Genomic DNA, 24760 nt, shown 5'->3' on the forward strand with positions numbered 1-24760 from the left:
CGCGCGTGGTGGGTCCTCGCAGCCCCCCACACACACAGAGCCGGACAGCTCCTGCAGCGTCGCCGGGGACAGAGAGGCGGGAGGGGCCTTTTGTATGGAGTTCCGAGGGGTTTATTGCGGTCCCCGCTCGAAAGGATCCAGGGACAAAGAACGCAGAACACTGAGGGGTCCGGGGTTTTATCCGGAGCAGCACCGGGGGTGGGCAGAACATCAGGGAGCAATCTTCTGGAGACAAGGGGTGGAGAGGACGTGGGGTGACAGGGCAGTGACCACTGGGGAAGGCGAGGGGTGGAATAAGGGAACCGGGAACCAGTGGGGTATCAAGGAAAGGAGAACTATCTAGAACATGGACTTAAAGGGTTAAAAGGGGGTGGTCTTAGACCTCTGAGGCTGCCCACCAACGGACCTCCACTGCTTTGGGGCTCTGTGGCTCCTTGGTCATTCCTGCGGTGGACTCAACCACTGCAACAGGTGCTCAGTGGTCAAGCAGTGCAGCTGGTAAAACCACTCCAGTGGCACCCCTCTGCTGCAAGGCCTTTCCTGCTGCAGCTTTGTAGTGTGGATAAAGGCAAGAAGCACAAGGGGAGGTGTTTGCTGGCCTGCTTAATCTCATAGCATCCCACACCTCCTCCCACAGCATCTGCAACACCATCAGACAAGCAAAAAGTGTCAGGAAATAAGGTTTCTTTACATAGTTTGTGAGAGGGTCAGAAGACAAGGAGAAATACTTCCTTCAGTCTCAGAGAATTCAAGTCCACTTCCCTCACCTTACCTGCAGCATGTTCTGTTCCTGCCATGCCTGGACACTGTCTCAGATCAGTCAGCAGAGAAAACCAGAATGAAGTCAAATACAGCTCAGTTCAAACTGGAGTAGTGGGTACTGGTTCTGTACTAAAGATGAAGATGATGGCAACGAATTACCACTTCAGGCAAATAAGACGTAGACCTAAAGGTCTTTGGGAGGAAGTTAATTTGTGTCTCATTTGGGCAAAACTAAGGCAGCTGCGATGTCACAGAATCACAGATTTGTTAAGGTTGGAAAAGACCTCTAAGACCGAATCCAACCATTAGTAAGTACATGTTAGTCAATAGTAAGTACAATTTTTAGTAAATACATTTATTTACTCTGTTTAATAAGACATACTGTATCATGCTATAGTATGCATATGCATACCTATACACTTAACACTTGTGATCTGAGGAGGTTCCTTCTATTGCATGATGTCAGCCTGAGAGATAATTTCTCTTGAGTTCCTCCATTCCAAATTTTGAATCATTGAGTCACAGCACTGGAAAGCAGAGGAAGACGCTTACCCATCAATTAATTTCCTTTATTTCACAAGCTTTGAATTCAGAAATTGAACCACGACTAGTAGATCTTGATACGGTAGAGTAAGTAAAAATGCATGTGATTACAAAGGAAAAAATTTGTACAAAAAACTTTAAAAATCCGACAGCAACTTGGATTATCTGTAAGTACCAAAAATCTCATGCAGAAGGAGAGCACTACTGCCCAGGTGGAGAAATCCCTGCAGGGGTGGCAATGGCATTGGTATGTAAAAATTATGGCTCTGTCTAAAATGGAAACAAGAAGGACACAGACTTGGAATGTACCGAGTGGGAACAGACAGGTGCTACAGAGACCATTTGTCATTACGTGTCCCGATGAGTTTCTGTGTCTCGAGAGAAGTGCTTCTTGGGTTTATAATAAATTAAAGATTAAACAGAAGCTGCCTATACTACTCTACTGCTTACTTTCCAGATGGCCATTTTCTTCCTTCATTAGTGCTTTTGGTGGTGTTTCTCAAATACAGACATTAATCTTGGCATTGTGTCTAGTCAATTGTTGGCAATGTGTTCTAAAGGGACTCACTCACAGAATGCAACTTGCATAAATAACTCAGTAACATGCATTAACTACTCTAATACAGCGAAAGGGTGCAAAGGAACCATCATTCAGTTACGAGACAAAGCTAAAACCTGTAGTCACTAAAGGGGCAATGGAAGCACCATGCTTTAAGGTGACTATGGCATGAAAGCACAATTGTGAGGCAAGTAGTTCCAAGCAAACACACCACACTATGATCACCTCTTCCTATACAAAAAAAAAAAAAAAAAACCCAAAAAAAAAAAAAAAGACAATTCAGTTTTTATTTCCATTAGTACCAAATAAAACTGTGGGCTCAATAACACAGATATTGAAGGGAATGGACATTATTCCCATGATCCTTCATCCTTGTGTTTCTGTCCATCATCATTTTTCAGCCAAGACTGGTAATATTGGAGCGCCCGCCGGGAGGTGCCACGATGCGGTGGCCAGTACGACGTGGGTTGTTGTCATCAATCTGAGCTCCTGCAACAACAGCAAATGAGAAAACAAAGCTGTGAAAAGGAATAAACCATCAGTACTGAGGTTTTACCTGGCTATGCTTCCTTCACACCACCATCAGCTGATTTCTCTTGAGCCTGACTGAAGTGCTGAACAGACCTTCAAGGCACATTTCTGTGCCTAGCTCCAGCTGTCTTCAATGAGAAATGTGGGATTAAATGTTTAGGATCAGACTGATGCTCACCCTACATGGAGAATTGTTTTCCACTGGCTTGAAGAAGAGCCAATGACAACCTACAGACTGGGTTCCCTTTGTGAGATCAGACCTGACAGAAAGTATTACCAACTACAAAAAATACCCCAAAACACATATGTGTGGAGTGGATTTTTCAAACCCACCTCACTGACTTAGAATATGTGTCCCTACTAAGTCCATGGGACAACAGTTCAGTAAATCTGATGTTAGCAACCATAAATCCATGAGAAAATGAGCACTGAGCTGATATAAACACACCCATTTCAAACTGCATTTTAAATGCTGAAAGGTTAAGCTTAAGGGGACAGAAAGCTTTCCAACAGGCTAAATATTGTCTGATCACACTCAATTTCCTAAAGGCAATGTAAGACTACCATAAATGTGTAGGGTCATTTAAAATGTTACCTTAGACTCTGGTTCTGCTTAGTTTTGTGTTTGCATCATTCAGATAAAATTTGTAGCACTAGATGCCTTGGTAGTACCCAGATCCAGCAGGGCACTGTGAAATTACAGCTTCAGATGCTTATGAAAAACCCCAATTAGTGTTTTTTTACTAAGATGTGACATTTCTAAGCACTTTTTTGCTTTGTATAGCTTCATATATATTTGTATATGCTCACCACGGCCATTTTTGTATGGGCAAAAATATACTTCGCCTCATTAGAAGGGTTTTTAAAATATTTGCTCTCCTTGACTTTCTTACACAAGTTTCATTTAGTTTCTAAAGAGAGGATCTGTAAGGGAGGAAAACTCCACCATCAGCTCCCACAAGGGAGAAAATCCAATGACTTTCATAACATCATATGGATGCATTATTCACCACTGCGGCTGTAGACTTTTGAAGAATAAGGATTTGACACACTTGTAATTGCCTTCAGATGACAAGAATTATTTCCAGCAACCCCAAAGGATGATTTTCCAGTCTGTTTCCTATGTACCACGGAAAATGTTTTGGGCACCAAGAGCAGAGGATAAGAAATACTCCAATCTGCTTATGAACAACTTCTGCACGTGGTTCATGACCATGGACAAGGACAGTTGAAGTTTCCATGTCTAGCAGTTGCTGGTGATGCAGCCTGTGAGATGTCTGAGACTCATGGGTTGCAAGAGACCCAAGTTCCATCAGCTGTGCACACCACCAAGGGTGGTGGTGGTCACATCAACCAGAGACCTCAGCCAATTGGAATGGGCCAGGTAAATAATACTGAAAAATTGACACACAGAAAAATTTCAGATTGCAAACATTTTGAATATTTGGCACTATGTAAAATATCCCTAGGGAATGAATGCATAAAAACATGTATTACTTATACGTAAGTAAGTATATGCATGTATATGACTATATACAATCCTTTTATATTTGACTAAAGAAGTAATTATAATTTAAATTCATCACCAGTAATCCATACTCATGGCTTTTCATTAGTCAGGCTGACTTACCTGATAAGCTGAAATTGGATTGATGGAGGTTTCTGATTGGTGGGGGCTGGTTTTTGGCAGGGGAGGATTTAGTTGAGGGTGCAGGAGTTGCGTATTTTGGCGTAGCTGGGATTTCATACACAGGCCCATCATACATTCCTCTGGAGACTCCTTGCAGTCCTCCCACCTAAAACAAGAGGAGAGTAAAAATCCAGACACTGAATGCTCAGATAATGCTGCCTAATGATAATGTAGGCAGAGACCAGTGAGCACAGAGCTATAGTCTGCACTGGCTGAATTAGCAACACATCTATACTTCAAGTAAAAAAGCAAAGTGCAGTTTGTTTTATATATAAAGGAAATTATAAAGCTTGCTCCCTCCATTTTTACATATATAAAAATTACAAGAGATTTCCTTATCAGGCTTCCTTCACAATCAGAGGGGAGATGTGGGATTCAAAAGAACAGGTCTGACCTGTTTATTTTACATCAGATCAGTCACAATCAGCTCTTCTCTCTCCATTCAGCTGCTGAGTCACACTTGGGTTGTAGCACAACTGCTACCCACTATACCAACTGCAGCAGTTTCTCTCCTACCTGTATTTCCTCTGCTCCTCCCCTTCGTAGATCTCATTCTCTTTATTAGAACTCATTGAAAAGGAGTGGCAATTTTTAAATTACATTTCAAAAGTTTCTACTTCTTGTCATCAACTAGGAAATCAGTTATACCCTGGACTGTGACAGGGGACCCATATTACAGTATTTGTCAATAAAGCATCTGTCATGTGGGCTCTGATTTCAGTTTCAGGTATCTAGATTTTTTCCCTGTATGGTTCTTACAAGGAATATTAGAAAAGGCAATAAAAAAAACTCTACTGGGCTTAAAATCATAGGAATCTAGGAAATAATATTTTAATTAGAATAGTTCCAGTTTTCAGAAAGAACCTGAAGCCACTGAATTGCAAAATGCAAAGCCCATCAAAAAGATCAGAAATCTGTGTCTTACAAGATTATGGTTTCAGAGGAATTTCCCCAACAGGCTAAACGTGCAATTAAAATACTGTGTAGAAAGACACTATGCACAGGGGTTTGATCCAGCTCTCAAAGCAATCAATGCATTTTCCTTGCTTTTGATGACAGGGACATCAGGCTCAGAAGAGCCCTGTCTTGCAGGCTGAGCCAAAACTAATGCCCAGAAGAGAGCAGCTGTAAATCACAGCAATGAATCCATCTTCCAGGGACCCACAAAAGGCACGAATTCATACTGCTGTTCCTGCTCCAGGGATAAGTTTATACTGCCAACCTGTGCCAGTTCAGTTTTGTAGTCCCTTGCTTGACGATTTTTTTCTATATTCCTCTGTTGTGCACTGACACGTTCATATGGCAGCTGATACAACCATCAATGGGTTTTTCTAAACAATTCCAGTGGATAAAATTTCATAGTGGGAAAACAAATGTGGGCATGGATCTGCTGTCCCTCTCGGCAGGCAGCAGAGGGAGCTGCAGGAGCAAAAAGATCAGTCCCTTTGTCTAAGTTTGCAGACCTTGCCCAAGTATCAAAGGTCTCCCAAAATCCAGGCCCACTTACAAGACACAGGTTACTTAGCCCAGGTAATTTTGTTCAAACTCCTCCTACAAGACACTCCTCTGTGACACTTGTTTCTAAAGTGCTGCTTTCACTATTTTGATGACTTTGTCACTAATTTACGTGGCACTCCCAGGCACTGAAGCCCTTAACAGCAAGTGTGAAGAGAGGGCCTGTATCATCTACACGGATAATGTAAAAAAAATGCAACACTAATTGGTATTTTGCAAAAGTTTTGCAGGTGCATTTGCTTTTTACTGTGCCTTTTCTTCTAAGAAGTGCAGGCCCTTCTTCTGCAGCTTGACGGAATTGGTATAATAAATGATGAAAAGTAAAAACTATCGACCTGCTCATAGGCTTAATTTCAGCTGCCAGTCTCACAGCCTATGCTATTTGCTTGGCTGAAGAAAAGATAAGGTTCAGTCAATTTTTCTCATTACCTGTGCTTGCACAGTGACTTTGTTGCTCAGTGACAAGAAGCAATTTCCAAATAACTCCAGACTGGTACACAGCCAATTGGTTTTCAACAGATAAGCACTGATATAATTCAAAACCAGAGGTGATCCAGTCTTAATCTTCATCATTTCCCAAACTTTTTATTAGACAAAAGAGAAAAGTTTTCTGAGCCATTAATGCTGCTAATACACAGCTCAGCAAATGCACTAACAACAGTTCAGAAATGCCCAATATAATGAAAATCTCTGGCTGACATGCTTTTTTCTCTGCAGTGTAGCAGTTCAGTAGGCAACTTAAAATTCTGTTTTTATTCTGCCTAACCCTCCCTCACAAGAAGCTTGCTCTTTTCCTGAATTTTAACTGAGAGTAAATTCTATCACTATTCCACCTCTCTTCAAAAGCCTTGACAAATAAGGCATTGCTGGACATGAGGCAAGTATGCCAACTGGCAATTGTATCTTCTACCTGCTGATGCTCACGGTGTTAATACTAATTTAGACAAGTTCACAACTGCAACGAGTTCGGTCGTCATTTTTTGAACAAGTCACATACAGTCCATCTGATATGGACTCATAATAGCACAATAACATTAAAAACATGTGCTGCTGTGCTTCCAAAAGTGTTTGGCTACAAAGAAGATTAAATAGGATCTGACATTACCTTATTCCTGATTTTGATGCGCTGGTAAAGATATTCAGGGAAAGGTTTGCGAGGGATGAAGCGGCCCATTCCCTTATTTACGTGCAGATTTCCATCTTCAAACACAATCTTCCCTTGGCTTATGACCACAAGTGGGGCACCATGGCACTCCATTCCTTCAAAGATGTTGTACTCAATAGCCTGAGGATCAACCAACATATTCACTGCAAGACCTCTTTCAATTAGTAACTTACAATAGGTACACTGGCAGTCATAGTTTTAGACAACTGCCATTAAGGTGTGAATAAAATTGTTTTGTATGAAGGAAAAGCAATGCATTTTGATATGAAATTATTTTAAAGGATCTTTCTGATCACATTTTCCTGGATGAGACATTTCATTTCCGTTTTTTATCTTCCATCAAGGATATCACTTGGTTTTGAAAATTTGCTGTATCTACCCAGAGCATTTAGAAGTATGACAGCCCTAATATGAAGGAAAATTGTGACTCAGCTGCTGGATACCCAGAGGATGTGGTCCCACTGTGCATCTGCTGTGACTGTGTAAATGAATTTCAAAGAGGCCAGCACACGTGTTTCTGTCTGAAAAGGCCCAGAAAAGCCCAGGAAAGCCTGAATCTAAATGGGAATGACAGGGCAGGTGGTTATTACTTTCTTGAAAACACAGAAAGGTCCCAAGACAAAGAAATAGAAACTGAATTGCCTAAATTTACTTTTTGAAGGTTTCTAAATGTTTTTTTCCTTTTTAATATAAAAATGCTATACTGGATTTTCAAAACAACTTTTGGAAGAATTCCCCAATACGAAGGAACAAAGCACTGCACAGTAAGGTAAAAACTTTGAGACAGACAACACATAAGATAAAACCTGTCAGAGTCAAAATGAAAGCAACTGTCAGTCACTGGTACTCTGCACTGAGGGCAGAGAAATATGTGGCAAAGCTCTGGAATTAAAGAGAAAATCCCATCCATTAAGCTGATTAGAGCTGTATTATCAAATAATTTAATCATAGTTTAGAATATTGTTAATTTAATCATGCAATTTATAACATCAGGTGCTTTTTCGGTAAGCAAAAAAATGAGCTGGTTTTAAAGTTATCCTCACAGCTTTATTAACCTCAGCTGCAGAGCTGCTGATTCACACCTGTTTAAGATCTGCCACAAGCATGCAAAAATTAAATCATGCAAGGGTATATGCAGAGAGAAAAGAAATCCTTCCTGATCCCAATGCTTCCAACACAGGACTTCAATACTCTCATGTCCTGAAACATTTACCTATTTCAGAACAGGAGTAGGCAGTTACCCCACTCTTCTGTATCCTGTGCTATTGGTGTTCACAAGATTTAGGTCAACAGCTGAAAAGCAACAGTGACATTCCTTTTTTCTTGCTGGTTATCATTTTCTCCTTACCGATTTATGGCTTTTGGCTGTTATAGTCTTCACCTTATCAGGGTCCCAAATAACAACATCAGCATCCGATCCTACAGCAATCCGGCCTTTTCTTGGGTACAGATTAAAGATTTTGGCAGCATTGGTGCTGGTGACAGCTACAAACTGGCTCTCATCCATCTTGCCTGTGGCCTAAAAAACGTGATTTGAGCAAAACATGCTTATGAAATGAGGATTTACTATTCAGAGTACTGAAAGGTCAGGGAGATATTGGAAGGCATGGACTTTACAGAAATGGTGATGTTGCATGAAACAGAGATTGTATCACACAGGACTTTATATACGGCTCTTTACTTGGAAGTTTCAAATAAATGAGTGTGTTTCTCCAGGCATTGCAAAGGACAGCCAAGGAAACCTTAGTGCACATGATACCACCAAGGTGCTCAGCTATCTGAGGTCCCTTTCTCTACACACTGAGGCCTAAGTGTGTTTTGTTACTAGTCCTAGTAATTTCCATTTAAATATTTAAACAATTTTAAAATGGAGAAAGTTATAGGAGTGTTATGAGATGAAACAAAAGATCAAGATTCCAACACTTTTGTGAACAGTTCTTGCAAATTAAGTCCATTCTATTATTATTATTGTCAGACCTATACATCTAAGTAATATAACCAATGATAAAGTCCTTGCCTGGAGAAATGTCATCACCAAGAGAACTTGGTATACAGTCAGTGATGGTAATTGCAACTGTAAGAACAGCTTTTTAATTTCTCAGTATTTTGGGGTCTTCCCTGGCAATGAGCAAGAACAATGTTCTAAAGAACAACAGTGCCAAGCCTTTTAATATTAAATACACACTTATTTCCTGTCCGGTAAAATATAAAGTTTTCAAAGCACAAGCTACTCAGTGGTGCAGGACTGAAAGTTACCACCTGTAAATCTGACGTTGCAGCCCTTCCTGCAGGTTCCTTCCACCGAGGGAGTAACAAAAGAAAAGTATCAGCAGCTGGCTGTGCTTTGCTTGGTTTCCTGCTTTGCTCCTACATGGCAGGTATCTGAAGCTGCTTCTGTGCTTGGCATCTCAATAGCTGTCCCTGAATAAAGTGTTATGAAATACAGTCTGGGAGAAGTGCTCATCAGAGCACTGTAAATACTGCCACTTCCCAGTCTGCAATGTGCATAGGAGCACAATGCAGTGAGTGTGTGAGTGTGCAGGGTTTGCATGTGGAGACAGACAATAGAGGGAGAATATCATTATCCATTAGAATCCATGGAACCATCAAAAAATTCCTGACTTATACCAGCACTCCACTGAAAAGTATGCCAGTATGAATTACGTGCAACGCTCTCCTTCAAAGCATTTCATCATTTAGCCTCAGGCTCGGCTGCCATCCATTTGTAATTTTTCAAAAACGATGAGACACTTCCCAAATTCAAACAATCCATTCATCACGTTTATATGAGGTCCACTTCAAAACCATTAAATTGCTCCAGATACCACATCTCTCAGAAGCATCCGCTCTGACACAAATGGGAAAATAGAGCAGTGGAGTCTGGGAAGCCTCAGGTCTAATAAAACACAATACTGCTGCAGTGTCAGAAGTGAAACACAGCCCTGAGTTTAAAAAACTGGAAGAGGTTTTTGAAATAAGCAATTCACCTCACAGTAGCATTCTCTCAGGGAATTCTCAGAAATATATCAGAAAGTCACTTAAGCAATGGCCAAGAGTCTCTTGGCTTTCATTATTCAGCCAACACTCCATTTTCTTTTAGTCTATAAAAGTACGTAATTACTTACTACAGCCTTGTCCCAGACAACAGTCATCCTTTCCTCAATTCCATTGACCCCTTCAGGAATCATAGTGAAGTTGTCCTTTCCAATGGCTTTCTGGGCAGTGCTATAGGGGCAATGTCCACTTCCCGTCACCTGCAGGTCCCCACTGTGGAGTTAACACACAGAAGGTTTAGACCAGACATCACCAAGGTGACCTTGGTCTCAGACAGGCTGTGAATGGACCTTTCAAGCCTACACACCAGAGACACAGGCTGTAAATCATGCCAACAGCCTTTCCACGTTGGCTACAGATCACCGAGAGTAACAACGGCACTGGACATCTCCACTTTCTCCCAGGAGCACCCTGCACTCCTGGATTACAGCCCCCTCCGGTTCCAGGCTGCTTATCAACAGAGATCAGGCAAAAGCCCACTAACCAGGACAAAGGATTACTCCAGGATTAAGGAAATGATCAGAAGCTTGTATGAAATATCTGCCACTCTAAAGATAAATTAATTCACAACCACTTTAAAAAATAATGGCAAATTTCACAACGCAAAGTCATGACCTTCAGACATGTTCCCCTGTGTTCATTTCTCTCCTGCACATGTATCTTTCTTACAAAACTTACATAAATACTTCTCATCTGACCTTCCAAAACAGAACCAAGAAAAAAAAGAAACTTTTTTATCCGGTAGCTTTCTAATTAAACAACAAAGGCATAGTGCAAGTCAAACACATGCTTTGGATTTATCTGACTTAAGGGTTTTACACAGAAAAAGGCACAGAGAAAAATGCAAAAAGAGCTACCATTTAATAATGCTTTTATTTAAGAAGTTGGGGTTTTCAGCCTAGAGAAATTTTTTTTTTTGCAGAGAGCAGAACTGGATCATAGCTGCTCCCAGGAATGAGGAGGAAGAACATAATCAATATGCAGAATCTTGCAAAAATAGAAAGACAAAAAAGAAGGTTCTCCAATATCCACAGGAAATGTGATATTTTTAGCTCTTGATTAAGCTTACAGGAGGCAAGCACATTAGAACTCACTATAATTTCTCTTCCATCACTCCACAAGGGTGATGTCCCCAAGAGCCTGTCATCCTTTCCTTTAACCAATAATGTAAATTCCAGCTCTGAAACAACTGAATGATTCTGGTCCACAAATCTAGATCCAGAAAGCTAACAAATAGCCAAGTACAGAAGAAAAAAGTGTCATACATGAATAATTCTAATGCCATTTTTTGGGCTGCCACCCCTAATGACTGCTGACAGAGAAGAGTTCTTGGCCTCTCTTCTGGTTCTTCACCATGCTCACAAGCCATCCATCCAGTTTTTAGCAGAAGTCAAACCCATGAACTCAGTACAGAAAAGGCCGCTATGCTTTAGCTACTCCTGATTATTAATGACTGCCTGGTGTTACTCCAAAGGATTAAGCCAATTTCATCAGTTAAACATTCATTTATTTTAATATAACAATAAAGTCAGAAGGTAGCAATGCCATTTCTTCCTTTTTGATGCTCTTCTCATCAGCAAAGCTTCCTGTGGCCTCTCTCTTTCTGCTCTCTGATTGATATAACCATGAAAACCTGACTGTCACAGCCAGGCCCTGTATCACTGCCCACTTCCCAGAGGTTATGCTGTGCTTCTAACACCACACTACTAATTTCTGCACCCGAAAGATAAGAAAGACTTGCTTTCTTAACTCCATATTCCCTCTCCTCTGACATTAATGACATTATTGACATGAACTGCACTCCCCAGTCAAATCAACAGAAGACTTCTGAAACTGGAGTGTGTCACTTGAGAGCTGCCCATCACCTCCTGGGTAACCCCATGGGCACTCCTACTGTCTGGACACGCTCTACTGTCAAATGGTGGATAAGCATCACATCAACTAAAAAATGAGAGACAGGAAGGGATCATCATGAACTAAATGCCAGATCAATACCTTGTCATCTTATTCTTCCCCTTAAACAAGGCTTTCATGGCAAGTTGCATCTTCTGTGTAGCACCAAGATCTCACATTTCTGATTCACAAGAGATGGCACATCACAGCTGCAGTAATGCAGCAGCACACCATGGAAGACCAAAGCTAACTCAGGTTCATGGCCCACAGATGACATGAGGACCAAATCTCATGAGGCAAATTCAATCTGCAAATCCCGTGAGACATGATAGGGTTTTACACATTCAGCTTTCCAGTGGAAAATCAACACTTTCTGTGGAAAAGGGCACAAGCAGTGTGCTGCGTGCTTGCAGAGGAAGGATGTTGTAAGGATTTTTTAATGAATGTAAAATATTGGTATCCAAATCAGCTGTGCAATAGAAATGTGAAATACTGTCTTCACCATCAAACTTGCATAAAATTCCCCACAAATGCAGGGCAGACTGATAAAATATATGGTTCTTTTTTTAGTTTCACACTATAGATTTAAAGTATTAAAACTGAAAGCAGGCTAAGCTGCTGTCATTTAAGATCTTTAAGCCATTTGGAAAAAAAAAAGCCATTTTTGCATGCTTGGAGAATAATGAAAACTTCTGAAAGTCCTCAGTTTGTCTTTCAGATGTTAGTTTTAAAAAGTCATTATTTGGATTTCAATTCTAAAAATGTTCTTGCTATTTTAGCTAATCTGCTTTGACCCACATGCTATTATTTTGGGACTCTCTTCTAGAAAGCATATATGGCCACTCTAACAGAGTAAAGAGTCAAACATTTTGATACACATTTACATGTGCTGGCTAACAGCCTTACCCTCACACAGTGAGCTTCACCCTTTACAGTGCTGATAGTGATGAATTAGACCAAGAAAGTAATTTTTTCTGGGTCCTTGTTTGGAACAAAAAGCTCATTTATGGAAAAACATTTTTGCCATCAGACTGCCAGAAGAGAACAAGCTGCTGTGTATTCTTACCAGAGCCACACGTAACTCAGAGCTCAACTGCAGCATCTTTAGAGCAGTTGAGTTAAAGCATGGGTGGGCTCTGGCGGGCTGCACAGCCTGACCCACCGTGCGCAAGGGGAGATGTGGCACTGACTGATGGCATCTTCCTGTCACATGTGTGTGCCCACCCACCTCCCAGGCAGCTGCTCTAAAGATGGTCACTTTCAAGGTTCAAATTCCACTGCTCTGTCTAGAGCACTGGAAACCCCAGAAAGGGGAGGCAGCAGGTGAGGTGGGTGCCACCACAGGAAGGTAAATAAGGATTTGAATGGTAAGTTGAGTTCCTCACTCCAGCCCTAGCAATCTATCCTGGTGGGGTTTCAGCTGTGAATTTTTTGTATCATTTCAGAGCAGATGGTCTTTTGCTTAAGCTGAAGTTGGCTACAAGCAGGAAATACTTTCAGACATGGGTTTACAGTCTGGGTTTCTGGCAAGGCATTGCTGATATCTTCTTTTCTATAGGAGAAAGACACTTCTTCCTCTGCTGTTCACATTCCTTTCACCTATCCAGTGATTAAAGTCTCCCTGCCAATCTGAAGGCAGTCAGCTCACATCCCTGGCCTGTCAAGTGATGGCCTTCAGTCTCCAGCTGTCTCCACCCAAGTCCCTGACAGTGTCCTTTGTGATCCACTCTGACCTCTTTCTCCTGACATACCTGCTCTGCATGTACCACTTATCTTTGCCGTCTTCCAGCTGGAGGACCCTGGAGCCCATAAAGACACCAGGCAAGCTAAAAATAACAAGGCTGCAAGAACTGGACACAAGTAAACATGTACAATTTTGGTCCCTCCCAGATGGAAGGCAAACTACCAAGTCAGAAGTTTTCAATATGCAGGAGATAAACTGATGGAACTCTGCTACAACCACAAGTTAGTTTAGGACAAGCCAATTTTCAGAAGAACTCACAGTAGAGAGCCCTGCACCAGCTTTGACATAAATTGCCCCAAGAAATTGCTCTTGTTTCTAGGTATCTCTGTATTCAGGAACACCCCTCATTTCAGGAGCTGTGCTTGTCAAATATGACTGGGGCTTAAAACTGAGTCTGTTCTCAAAGATGGGGTCTATCCACCAGGCTGCTGCTTATGCTGGACAGTGAGGATGCCATCCCATCATATATCAACAATTCAGCTAAAGAAAATTGAGAACTAGGAAGAAAGCCAGTTTGAAGTCCTGACAATCTAGTTGTATACCTAGGCATCACTTGAAAAGCAGAAAGAAAAATAGTTAATTCCTCAACAGCCTCTCTGTCAAGCCAACCAGCAACTGGAGTGTCCATGACTGCTCACTTGATTGACATCCTAAGCATGAGGATACAACTATCCCTGGTTTTCTATGTCTCTTCTCTGCTGTTTCATGTATGAGACTGGTCTAAAGGAAACCAGGCTGATCCCTAGATGCTTCATCCCATGTGGCTTTTGCACTTGCCTCACCATCAGCCTGTAAAAAAAAAAAGGAAGTCTTACCATGCTAAGAGCGAATTTAAGTGGTCTGGAGTGGTAGGGTCAGGGCTCAGAGGTGGTGAGGTCACAAAAGCTGCAGCCTTGGCCCAGTTTTTGCTCCAGTAATGTGTCCCATCTGTCCCCAAGCTGGCAGTGATCGGCTCTCCAAAAACAAGGGGACCTTGAGAAAGCAAGGATATACAGGAACTAATTACAACCCACTCTCTCCTCAGCATATGACACTGCTTGCTGCATGCAGCCATGTATAATTCACGCATTGCTACATGGCTAGCACAGCTCCTAGAAAATTAAACAGCCCTGGCTTTGTCTGTATGATAAAAAATTAATCAGGAGTCTCTCTGAGCTCTACATGCTTTTGATCAGCCTATTTACAAATCTTTCGTTCTAATCCAGACGGAGACAGTTCAGACCTGCTTTTAATTTGTACTGTTTTAATCACAGCCATGTTCTCTCTGTTGCTCCAATTCAGAGTGCACTGGATGGTGGATCACTTCAGCAGACAGATGCCTTTTTACTACTCCCAGGATGGGCACAGCACCAGCAGATAGCAGCATATGGTCCCCAGCAGCACACTCCAAGCCTCCAAGAATACAAATATCAAGACAATAATTTGCTCTTTGGCTTTCCCATATTGCTCACAAGCTTTGTAGTCCCAGCAAGTAGAACAGCCCTGACTTGCAAACGCAGCTTTGGAAGCAGCTGCCTTTAGGCTCACAAGGCCCTTTTGGGTGCTCTGTAACCTGGATCCCACCACAGCCCCAGCAAGCAGGGCCAAACTGCAGTGTACATCAGAGGGCATCAGCTTCCAGCAGCAAGGCCAGGAGAGAGCTCCAAGCATCTCTAACAGCAGGGTCACTGCCCAAGCCACATCTCAGAGTGCGACAACCTGAAATACTGGTATGGAGGATGTGCTAGATCCCATTAGGAATTAAGTATCACCCTCCCATGAACAGAGATAAAGCAGACTAAAGGAAAAGAGCAAAAGGGAAAACAATATAGAGAAGAGTTACAATTCAGTCTTCAAGAGGACAGTGTGAGGGAACAGCTCCTCAACTTAAAAATATTAAAGGATTTCCCCTCATCCTTCCCAGCGATAAATATTTAGTCTGTGGTGGTGCTACCATTCTTTGGTAACATCTCCCTATAGCCTGTCATTTGGGTCAAGATGTACAGGTTTTTTCACTGAGCTTCTATTCAACAAAAAGAAGAGTTTGGGGGAGCAAAGGAAGTCACTTACCTCTCTTCCTGGCCAGTGCAATGATATCAGCTGCACTCTTGCTCATCACCTTGGTGATGTACACTGGGCAGTTTATTCGACTGGCAATCGTGATGGCACGGAAAACTGCTTCTGCTTCAAGCTGAGCAAAACAAGGAGGGAAAACTTAACTGCGAAAGCGGTCTGAAGAAAAAATGAACTGGAGGACTAAGCCATATTTCTAACTGTTCAACAACAACTCTCCAGGGCTTGATTTTACTTTTTCCATAGAGAGACAGAGACACAGCGCTGGGAAACAGGGAGCTAACCCAACCTCAAACACTTGGCACTAGCAGTAACGACAGCCAGGCTGTACTCACTAGCAGGGTACAGCTGCCCCAGCACAAACACACCTCCCTGGCTCCCTGCACCCCAGGAAAGGTCATGCCCAAGCAGCTTATGCAGCTCCTCCTTACCTCCCTCCCACCTTCCTTCTTCAGACTCCTACCCTTGCAGTTGGAAGGAGAACAAAGCAAGAAAACTTTGCCCCTGCTCGGAGACAAACTCTGAACTCTCTCCGGCAGCTTACCCTAATCTTTACATAACGGTGACAGTGAATGTATAGAATTCTCAAACAGCAGCTTCAGCACTATGGACTGAATTTAGCCCATAATCCATAGAAGCCTTTGAAGCAGCGCCCAGTAAGTCCCCACTGTCAGCAAGCATAGAGGCAATCTCCTCCAAGGGAGCCATCTGGGACGTAGGCACACAAAGCAAGCATCTTCAGATGGAGGAGCAGTGTTTCCCAGCAGTTCTGGAGACTCCTTTCCCCAGCCATCAGTTTTATACCAGATCCTTCCCAGATGGACTCACAGTATTGGCATTTTAATACCAAAAACCCTGTTGTAACTGAAAATAGTGACTCGGTGGTAGAGAAATTTCTGTGCAAGTTTTTCTAGAAAAGTTGAGCAACTTCGGCGTTCCAAAACCACATGGCTTAATCTTTTACAGTTTTGTAAAATACTTTTCCTTACATCAGACTGCTTCAGGTTGTCCTAGGACTTGTATCAAAACATTTGCTCTAGAAACCCCAAATGCACCTTTAGAAGAGCAGAGCCTCTGTACCTCAGCACTAGAGCTGAGAAAAATTAATTTCTGGAAACTGCAAATGCAGATTTTCCTTAGGCCCTTATTCTCATTAAAAAGAAACAACTCAATCCTTTTAGAGTATTTTTAGTAGAAGTTGAACAGCAAAATGAAGAAGTACATAAACAGTTCAATAGAAGAATGTGACCAATTAAGCTGATTCCTTTTGCCTTGGGGAGAAGTTAAATAAAGATCTGCAAACCACAACAATCTCTTGAAGTTCAGCCTCAAACCCCCAGGACCGTGTCTCTTTAGTCTTCTAGGAAAGCAGTCACTTCCCACTACCACCCTCCACATCCCATTAACGGTCTGAGCTGTGTACATTAAGGGACATTCTCACGTCTCCACATTTTCCTTGTCATTAAATAAACCCTTCCCAGATGCCTGAGATGATCCAAACCAGGGCCCAGATTTTATTATAAGGGAGTTGCATAAAATGAGCTGCCTCACAGCATCTTTCCATTCTCATGTATTTGCATCTCTACAGCCTGCATTTCTGACACCAATGTATCTGCCAGCATGAAAGCAGATCTATACGTGGGTGTCTGCATATGCACAGTATAGATGTGCACATGCATCTCATAGGAGGTTTTCACCCAAAGCATTTTAATAAATGCAGTTACTCTGAGACCTAACCCTCAAGCTCCACTGCTGATTTTTAGCCTGATAAGCCCATTTTTTTGTCACCTCAAATCAAAACAAAAAGGTCACACTTAAAAACTACATGGACACCTGTGCGCAGGGCAGCAGGAGCTGAGACTCCTGAATGTACAAGGACATGTTTATCCCTGGACTAAGGGAATGTATACCTGCTGCAGCATCCAAAGGGCTTTTCAGGCAAACAAACAAGCTGAAAGGACATGGACTTTTCAGACTTTGAGTAGTACTGGAAGAGGCAGTGGAAGAAGCAGACTGCTGCCTTCCCTGATGCACCCATCCATTGTCTGCACATAGAGAAGCCAAGCACCGACACCACGTGTTTGACAAAATACTTCCACAAATGACAAAATGAGCGAAGTCTCTTACCTCTTCTGGTCTGCTCAGGGCATGTCCCTCAGGTCCAGTGATTCCCATCTCCAGAATACGCTTTTGTTCCTGCAACATAAGGGATAAATGCTGACCCACCTCCACGCGGTGTCCTCGGGGAGATCAACAGCCATAAGGTCTGACTGCCCCTTTTAGTGTCACTGTAAACGCAACTGCAAAAGCCACGGAACACTGAAAACACTGGCTCTAAACTGGACCCACGCCACACCAGCACAGCCAGCACTGGTCTCTGCCATGTGACTGAGCATATTTGTGCCCCAAAACATTGAGCTGCACCATCAGAAATTTCCTCTGCCCTCCAGACAGTCCTACTTGACACCACAACACCAGCCCAAGGAATGGGCTTCAACCAATACACTAAATAGTAATTATGGGTACTTCCAGCCTGCCATTCCTTATTTACTTGCTCAAGTTCCTCCCTGGTTGCAATCCACAAAGCACTTTCTCAAACTTTCACCATTGCTGACACTTTGAGTTTTCTTAAGACTTTATTCCTACACAGTGAATCACTAAAATTATGATTTTATAAAGCAAAACAGTGCCCTCCAGTTGCAAGGGCACCGTGTCCCCATCAAAAAGCCCATCTCAGGACCAATAGGGGTTTGTCAGAAAAAAAATTCTGTGCTATCCAGATTCATAGCAGTGAGATAATTTATTTTTAAATAGACAGAAAGCTTCACTTAATTTAAATCTGAACAGTGGTGTTGGAGTAAATTTCCCTTTTTGCAGAAACTGGTGGTCAACCCCTTTTCATCTGAGGTGGGTCCAGGCCTGACAGCAGAGCAGGAGTGGAACCAGAGCTGCTGCTGTACCTCTGGCCCTGGCCTGCCCTGCCCACAGGGCTCTAATGAGCCCAGCTCAACGATGTAATGGCTCTGTGACACAGACAAATGTCCCCTAGAGACCAGGATGAAGTTACTGAACATATTTGAATGTGTCAACTAATAAATATCTGATCCCAGCTCCCTGAGGGTGAAAAGCTCACACATTACCAACATACTCCAGTAAAACTGAACAAGGTAAAATTCATATATACTTTAGCCTTCACTGCAATCAATCAAGGCTGAACAGGCAGTAACAGGAACATATTAATCTGACTGTGTAAGAACATTTTGGTTAGAAAAACATAAGGTTTCACAGGTATTCTTAAAAACAGCTGTTCTGGATCATTAATGCACCGGCTCCGAACAGTGCCAGTTAAAGACGTCAGATAATTAAAATACAGAAATAAAATGAAATTACAACCATATAAAAAATAGCAAGTTGACACAGAATAGATACACAAAGTAGGACAGACTTGCATCTTGAAGGAAGTAATAAAATCAGATCATATGATAAAAGGCCACTGTAAAAGGACTTGATAGTGCTAATAAACTAGAATATTTGTTTGACAAGATCAAATTTGTATTTTCACACAGAACAGTCCTAAAAAACCTATGTGCAGGCAGCTTTCTTTTCACTATCCAAATAATTCTTCTAAATAAAAGCATAGAGAAAGACAGATTTTATGAAACATGGCAATGGTGAACAAATATGGTGATGTATAACATAATTTACATTTATTTACCACTTCCTCTTTTCCTAATAATGTTTCTGTCCTGTTTGTTCATATTCGATGGCTGTATATTAAGGCTGATCAGAGAAAAATGTAAATGAAATAGATTTCTATCAAAAATGCAATTCCATGAGTGTGCTTTGATTTTAATAGGCAATGTATCAAAACACCACACGTGCCATTTGATTTGTTTTATTTGCCATTCCGACAGTAATATTGACTTAACCATGCTTATTATTAGTCATTTTAATTCTACTGGATATTTTATGTTGTATTAAAACTATAAATTATGTATTTAATACTTTTTATTCATGCTAAACTTCACAAGAAATCAGCTTTTTCCTCTCTTGAATTCAAATGAGGGTTGTCACCTAGTTTCAGTGGGGGAAGGACATGACTGCACTGTATGTGCCTGCTGACTCCTTACTAGTAACTTTTGATCCCAGTGGTTATTTTGGCCGAACTCAAAGTTAAAAGCAAAAGGCAGATCTCAAAGAGAGTAAATTCTAACCGGGCAGATGGAGGTGTGTCTTTCCCACAGAGGGAAAAACAAAATACACCCAAGACAAGAGTTCCTACACATTGCCAAATGACTTAAACATTCCCTTGAGGTTCTCCCTTAGCCATGAGACAAGGTGGGTTGCCTTGTCCAGATCTCAAAGACAGCTTTAGCTGCTGTAATTTCCTTGTCAGCTCTGCAGCCCAGTCCTTAGCAGATAAGCCAGCAGATAAGCAGCTCAGCAGATAAATCAGATGGCTCACTCAGAGCCTCACCGACCTAAGAGGGGCTCGATGCACGTACAAGGGATCAGAGGAGTGAGACATCTCTGCAACAGTCTTCAAAGATTCATCTGTCACAAATGTAGCATCATAACAACACCCACCCAAACCTGCCCCTTCTGTTTTAGAGGGAAATCCTGGCCTCTGAAAGACCAGAGGGAGGTTTACTATCAACTGCTGTCCTTGGCTTGCCTCTTTCCATGTTTCCACGTGCTGTGGCACCGATCAGAGCATGGCACAGTCCAGAGGGAGGACAGCGGCTCCCAGGGCACCTGACCTGCAAGGACTGCCCTGGAGATCCAGGACGCTTTAATGGAACATTCTGACCTTGAGCCCAGCTTCCTGTTTCTGACATGCCTCTTCTAAGAGCATGGATTACACTTAAACACATATTTTTGAAATGTCTACAAGATCAGAGTAGTTCTTATTCTCAAACTTCAGAGATTTACAAGAATATTCTCAAAAATAAATAGGTCTATGAGCTTTAATACCCGTTCCAAACACACTGTGCTGCTTATGCTGATAACTGCAGCAAAAGATGTTCATATAAAGCTTTCAGATCCACTTTTTGTACCCAAAATCTGTGAACAAGGCTTTACATTGTTCCACTTTGCTTGCATCTGCTGGATTCAGAAGAAATCTTCCCGCCTTCTGCCCCCCTTATCTAGTCCTCATCTACTGCCAAGGCAAGGAGCTGCCTGGGATCATGGCCCTATCTCAAGGATGCTCTGCCAGTTAATGCAAAAGGGCCTCCATTCTCTCATCCCAGGCTTTATACCAGCAGTGTACAGGGCATCAGGCTCAATTAAGGCTCTTTCTAGGGTGTTCCTTTCTTCCTATCCATTCTCTGACTGGCCTATTTTACTTCTCCTCTTGTATCTATCATCTCACAAAGTGAAGTAAAAATGATGGTGCACTCACCTGAGCTATCAAGTCTCCATTTTCAGCATGGACCAGGATAACAGCCCCAAGACTCTTTAGAAAGGTAAAGGCTTCATAAAGCTGCAGGTAGATAAAAGAAAGAAACACTGCTGAATAAGGAAAACACATTACTTAGCACTCAGACCTCCCTATTCACCTCGGTTTTGTACCTTCTATGCTGGTAATTATATTGGTGAATAGCAAATGGTCTCTTTTCTACACAGAACCTGAGCTTCACTGATGGGTGTTGACTTACCCACCCCTGTACACACCAGCTGCACCAAGACAGGGTCGACAGCCCCAGGCAGGGCTGGATTTCCCTGCGACAGAGTCTGCCCCAGCCCCTGCACTGCAGGGCCACCTCACCATGCCTCCCACACAGGCCTACATTTAGTGACCCTCTTTTCTGTAGTTTTAGCAAATGTAAAATTGAATTATTGCCATATACTACAGACACTTTTAGTATGGCTAGAACATCTCTTTTCTGAAGTGCAGACATTTTGCACCATCTTCTTAGATCAGTCATTGTTGAGCTTTCACCAACATCTTTAATTCTGCAGTTAGAAGTTGCAATATTTTCTCTAGAGCATCCTTGGTTTTTTAATTGCTTTCTAAGATTCAACACCCATCCACAAAGAAAGGCAGTAGTTGATCCTGTTGCTTTTACTGGTAATTTCTGAGCACACATCTACTGAAACACAGTTTCCTTTCCAAAAGGTATTCAGCTTATGTGTTCCTTTTTTAAACCAGACTTCAGTAACATGGGAGCCCAGTTTTCAAACACAGATTAAATATTGAAGACATAGGTTCTTCAGTGTCTACTTTTGCACTAGGGCACTTCAGGCCCTTGTGAATGGGCCTGAATGGGCCTAGTTGAAAGGGCTGCAAGACACTTAAACAAGGTCTTGACATTTAAACAAGGTAACAGCCATTAGTCCAGCCACACATTACACATTTTGATGTATTCCTCTTGGCAATTCCAACAGGGAGTTGAATTTAACAGGCACTGCCTCTCAGAGAATAGTTATAAATTATTATGTTTAAAATTCCAATTAAAACCACATGTATTGGAAGTGTAACAACAGTTATTTAAGAGACTAAGAGCTGTAGCTCTGGGAATAAGTAAGAAAGAAACATTTCCTCAACTGAATAAGCAAACATTATTATTACTAACAGGTGCCATTGTCCATTTACAGTGGCCTGATGGGTATGAATTGGAAAGCTGAAGAGTCTGGAATCTGTAATGAGCTCTGGACAAACAAGCTCATTATTATCTCCAGCCCTAATGAGAAAAGGCCACCTCCCCCAAGGAGCAACTCCATTTAGCTGCTTATAGCAACCAAGAAACTCTTGAAATTTCAGAATTGCCACTGCCTCGAGTGCTTCATCTTTTTCTCCCTCTCTGACCTAGAGTTCTCAAAAGGTACTGCAAAATAAAACAAGAGAAATCCTGAGCAGAGCTGAGTGGCTGCAACGTTGGGAGACACCAGAAGATCTCTACGGAAGGGGAATTTCATACACTTGAAGAAACACATGCAGGTGTTCTACACAGCTCAGCACTGACCCTCCAGAGAGCAGGTCACCACAGCACATTTCTCCCATTGCCAATCAGGCCAGTGAGAATGTTCCTCTGGGATTCAACCTCAGCAACTCCTCAAGTGTTGGGAGATGAGAAAAGAGAGGACAGATCACAGCAATGAAAAGCATTCAGAGCAATACCTGGCTGTCGGACATTTGGTAGAGATCTTTGTACGCCATGTAGACTTGAAAAGAGTTCACACCTGTTCCAAGACAAAATTCAAAGGTGTTGCCATGTAAGTGTATTCTTAAATTGTATTTAAACAAAAACTTCAGGAAAAGTAAGTAATAGGGTATGTCTGGACTAGACTTTTCACCAGCAACTGCCAAAAATCAAGCATGGCTTCACAGCTGCATTGCAGCAGCTAGGACTAGAAGCTTGGATGCCCTCTTCTCTGGGGGAATTTGTTGGGATGCTGTGGGTAGCCTGTGTTCATCCCTGGAGTAACCCAGCCACCACTGCAAACAGGATTGCTTGTAGCCAACTCAGACAAGCAACGGTGGCTAAAGCAAGCATGTAAAGTTTGTGACATTTAAAAACCTTGTGTAAGGTTCTGTGAATCACTGTTTTTCTTTTTAGGTTTCCTTAGCTAATCAGGAAAACATTTCAGCTTGATATAAACTGTGCTTTTTGGTAGATAAAACTTCTAGTTAGGTTCCCCCGAAGTGCTGAGAAGATGTAGGAACTGTGTATCTGAATGTGCATACAGACTTCCTTTTTCTTGACCTTACACTCCAAAGCGCCCAGCTTAGCTGATGGTAGAAACTGGGAAGGAGTAGAAACAAAGCCTGAAACCAGTTTTATAGGCAGCTCACCACACCTCTCTTTCTGCCTTCCAAAGATGGAAGAATTTATGCTGGCAGCCATAAAAAAACAAGGAAGATGACAGTTCCAAATTTCAGAAATCCTTTAGAAATGCTATCCATAAGAGTGCCAGTTGTCAAGAATCCCCTGTATTCAAATCCCTACAAGTATTGCTATTTATTTCAAAGATTTGGTTATTTACACAGCTTTGTATTCTTACAGAATGAGAATTACAAATGTCTTCTGTTCATCTATGTACATATTAATTCATATTAGTTTATTTATTTGCCTTACTCTTTAGTCTACTGACAAGATCCCCAGTTTGGTCCAGGGACCAATATTGTAGTTTTCTAGCTTAAAAGAAAAGTAAATTTTAAACTATTTAAGCTGTATATGCTGCATTTCAAAATGGCTATGATAAAAACTGTGTTTCCTGGGGCAAGAAGAAAAAGAAAGAGATCTGTTCATGTTATTCATGTTGTCTACACAAAATGAATAAGGCTCTCTGATGAAGATATAACTCCTTCAGGAGTCTAGAATGAGCAAATACATCCTCAGGCAGAGGGTATGACTGCTCACACACACACAGAATTCATTTATTCACAATTACAGGACTAAAATACCCCAGGATACATGCAGGACAAAACGCTGAAATGATCCCTGGTATTATGTCTTCCTGCTAAGTCCAGGCAGCTCAGAGAGATACACAAAGCAGGAGCTGGCCCCTCCTAGCTGACTTCCACACCAAGCAAATCCAGCCTGTAAGCCCATCCTTTCTTCTTCTTTTCCTATTTATCAAGTTCTCAGAAAATGCATATGGCCTTTACTAGCTGTAATCCCTCCATCTATTCCTCATTACAGTCTCAAAGTACTCAGTCCCTTCTTACTCTACAACCCAAGCTTGACTAGGCCTTCCCTGAGGCCGGTGTTTGCAGCCTCCCACCCTCAGCCCCGTCTTCCTCAGACTGCTCACAGCAGCACCCAGCACATCCATCCTACCTGCCTTAGGGGAAAGCTCAATTTTCTCTCCATGAACCCATCCCATGTGGGGTCAGATGTCAGCTGCACCCAGAAGCCACCTTTCTACGGGGCTGCTCATGCACACACCAAGCAATGAGGATGAGTTAGGCCTGGTCTGAGCCATGCCAGCTGGCCTCAGTGATGGCACAGGACTGACCTCTCATACACATTTCGCTGTAAGCCAAGAGCTGGGTTACCGATCGCTCTCCCTTATCCACTAGGGTCTAGCCAAAGGTAATTCATTCCACCACAGTCCTGCAGGAGATAAGGCAGCTTTCTCTGAGTACTATGGTTGGAAGACATACACTGACCCAAATAATATGTATTTTCATCCTTTCTCTTTTATTGCCTTTGTATCTTCTTAGGCCCTCTTCTGACCTTGATAAAATGACCGAGTTTTACTCTCACTCTCTTTAATGTTCTCCCTGAAATTAATGGGATTAGA

The 24760-nt window shown here is 42.1% G+C and overlaps 1 protein-coding gene across 1 annotated transcript in view; it reads right to left on the reverse strand.

Moving 5' to 3' along the window:
- Positions 1-1310: 1310 nt before the first annotated feature.
- The window catches only part of CRMP1 (collapsin response mediator protein 1), a 33407-nt gene continuing 9957 nt past the window's right edge, over positions 1311-24760 (reverse strand). The window contains exons 4-13 of the mRNA XM_017727639.1: positions 22632-22693; positions 20913-20993; positions 17636-17704; positions 15506-15626; positions 14272-14428; positions 9891-10032; positions 8114-8284; positions 6706-6885; positions 4026-4191; positions 1311-2353 (exon numbers count right to left, since the gene is read on the reverse strand). Coding sequence (XP_017583128.1) covers positions 2262-2353; positions 4026-4191; positions 6706-6885; positions 8114-8284; positions 9891-10032; positions 14272-14428; positions 15506-15626; positions 17636-17704; positions 20913-20993; positions 22632-22693 — 1241 coding nt within the window. The 3' untranslated portion in view covers positions 1311-2261. The remainder of the gene's footprint in view (positions 2354-4025; positions 4192-6705; positions 6886-8113; positions 8285-9890; positions 10033-14271; positions 14429-15505; positions 15627-17635; positions 17705-20912; positions 20994-22631; positions 22694-24760) is intronic.

This window comes from Corvus brachyrhynchos, unplaced genomic scaffold (genome assembly GCF_000691975.1).
Source record: "Corvus brachyrhynchos isolate BGI_N302 unplaced genomic scaffold, ASM69197v1 scaffold80, whole genome shotgun sequence".
NCBI classification, from domain to species: Eukaryota; Metazoa; Chordata; class Aves; order Passeriformes; family Corvidae; genus Corvus; species Corvus brachyrhynchos.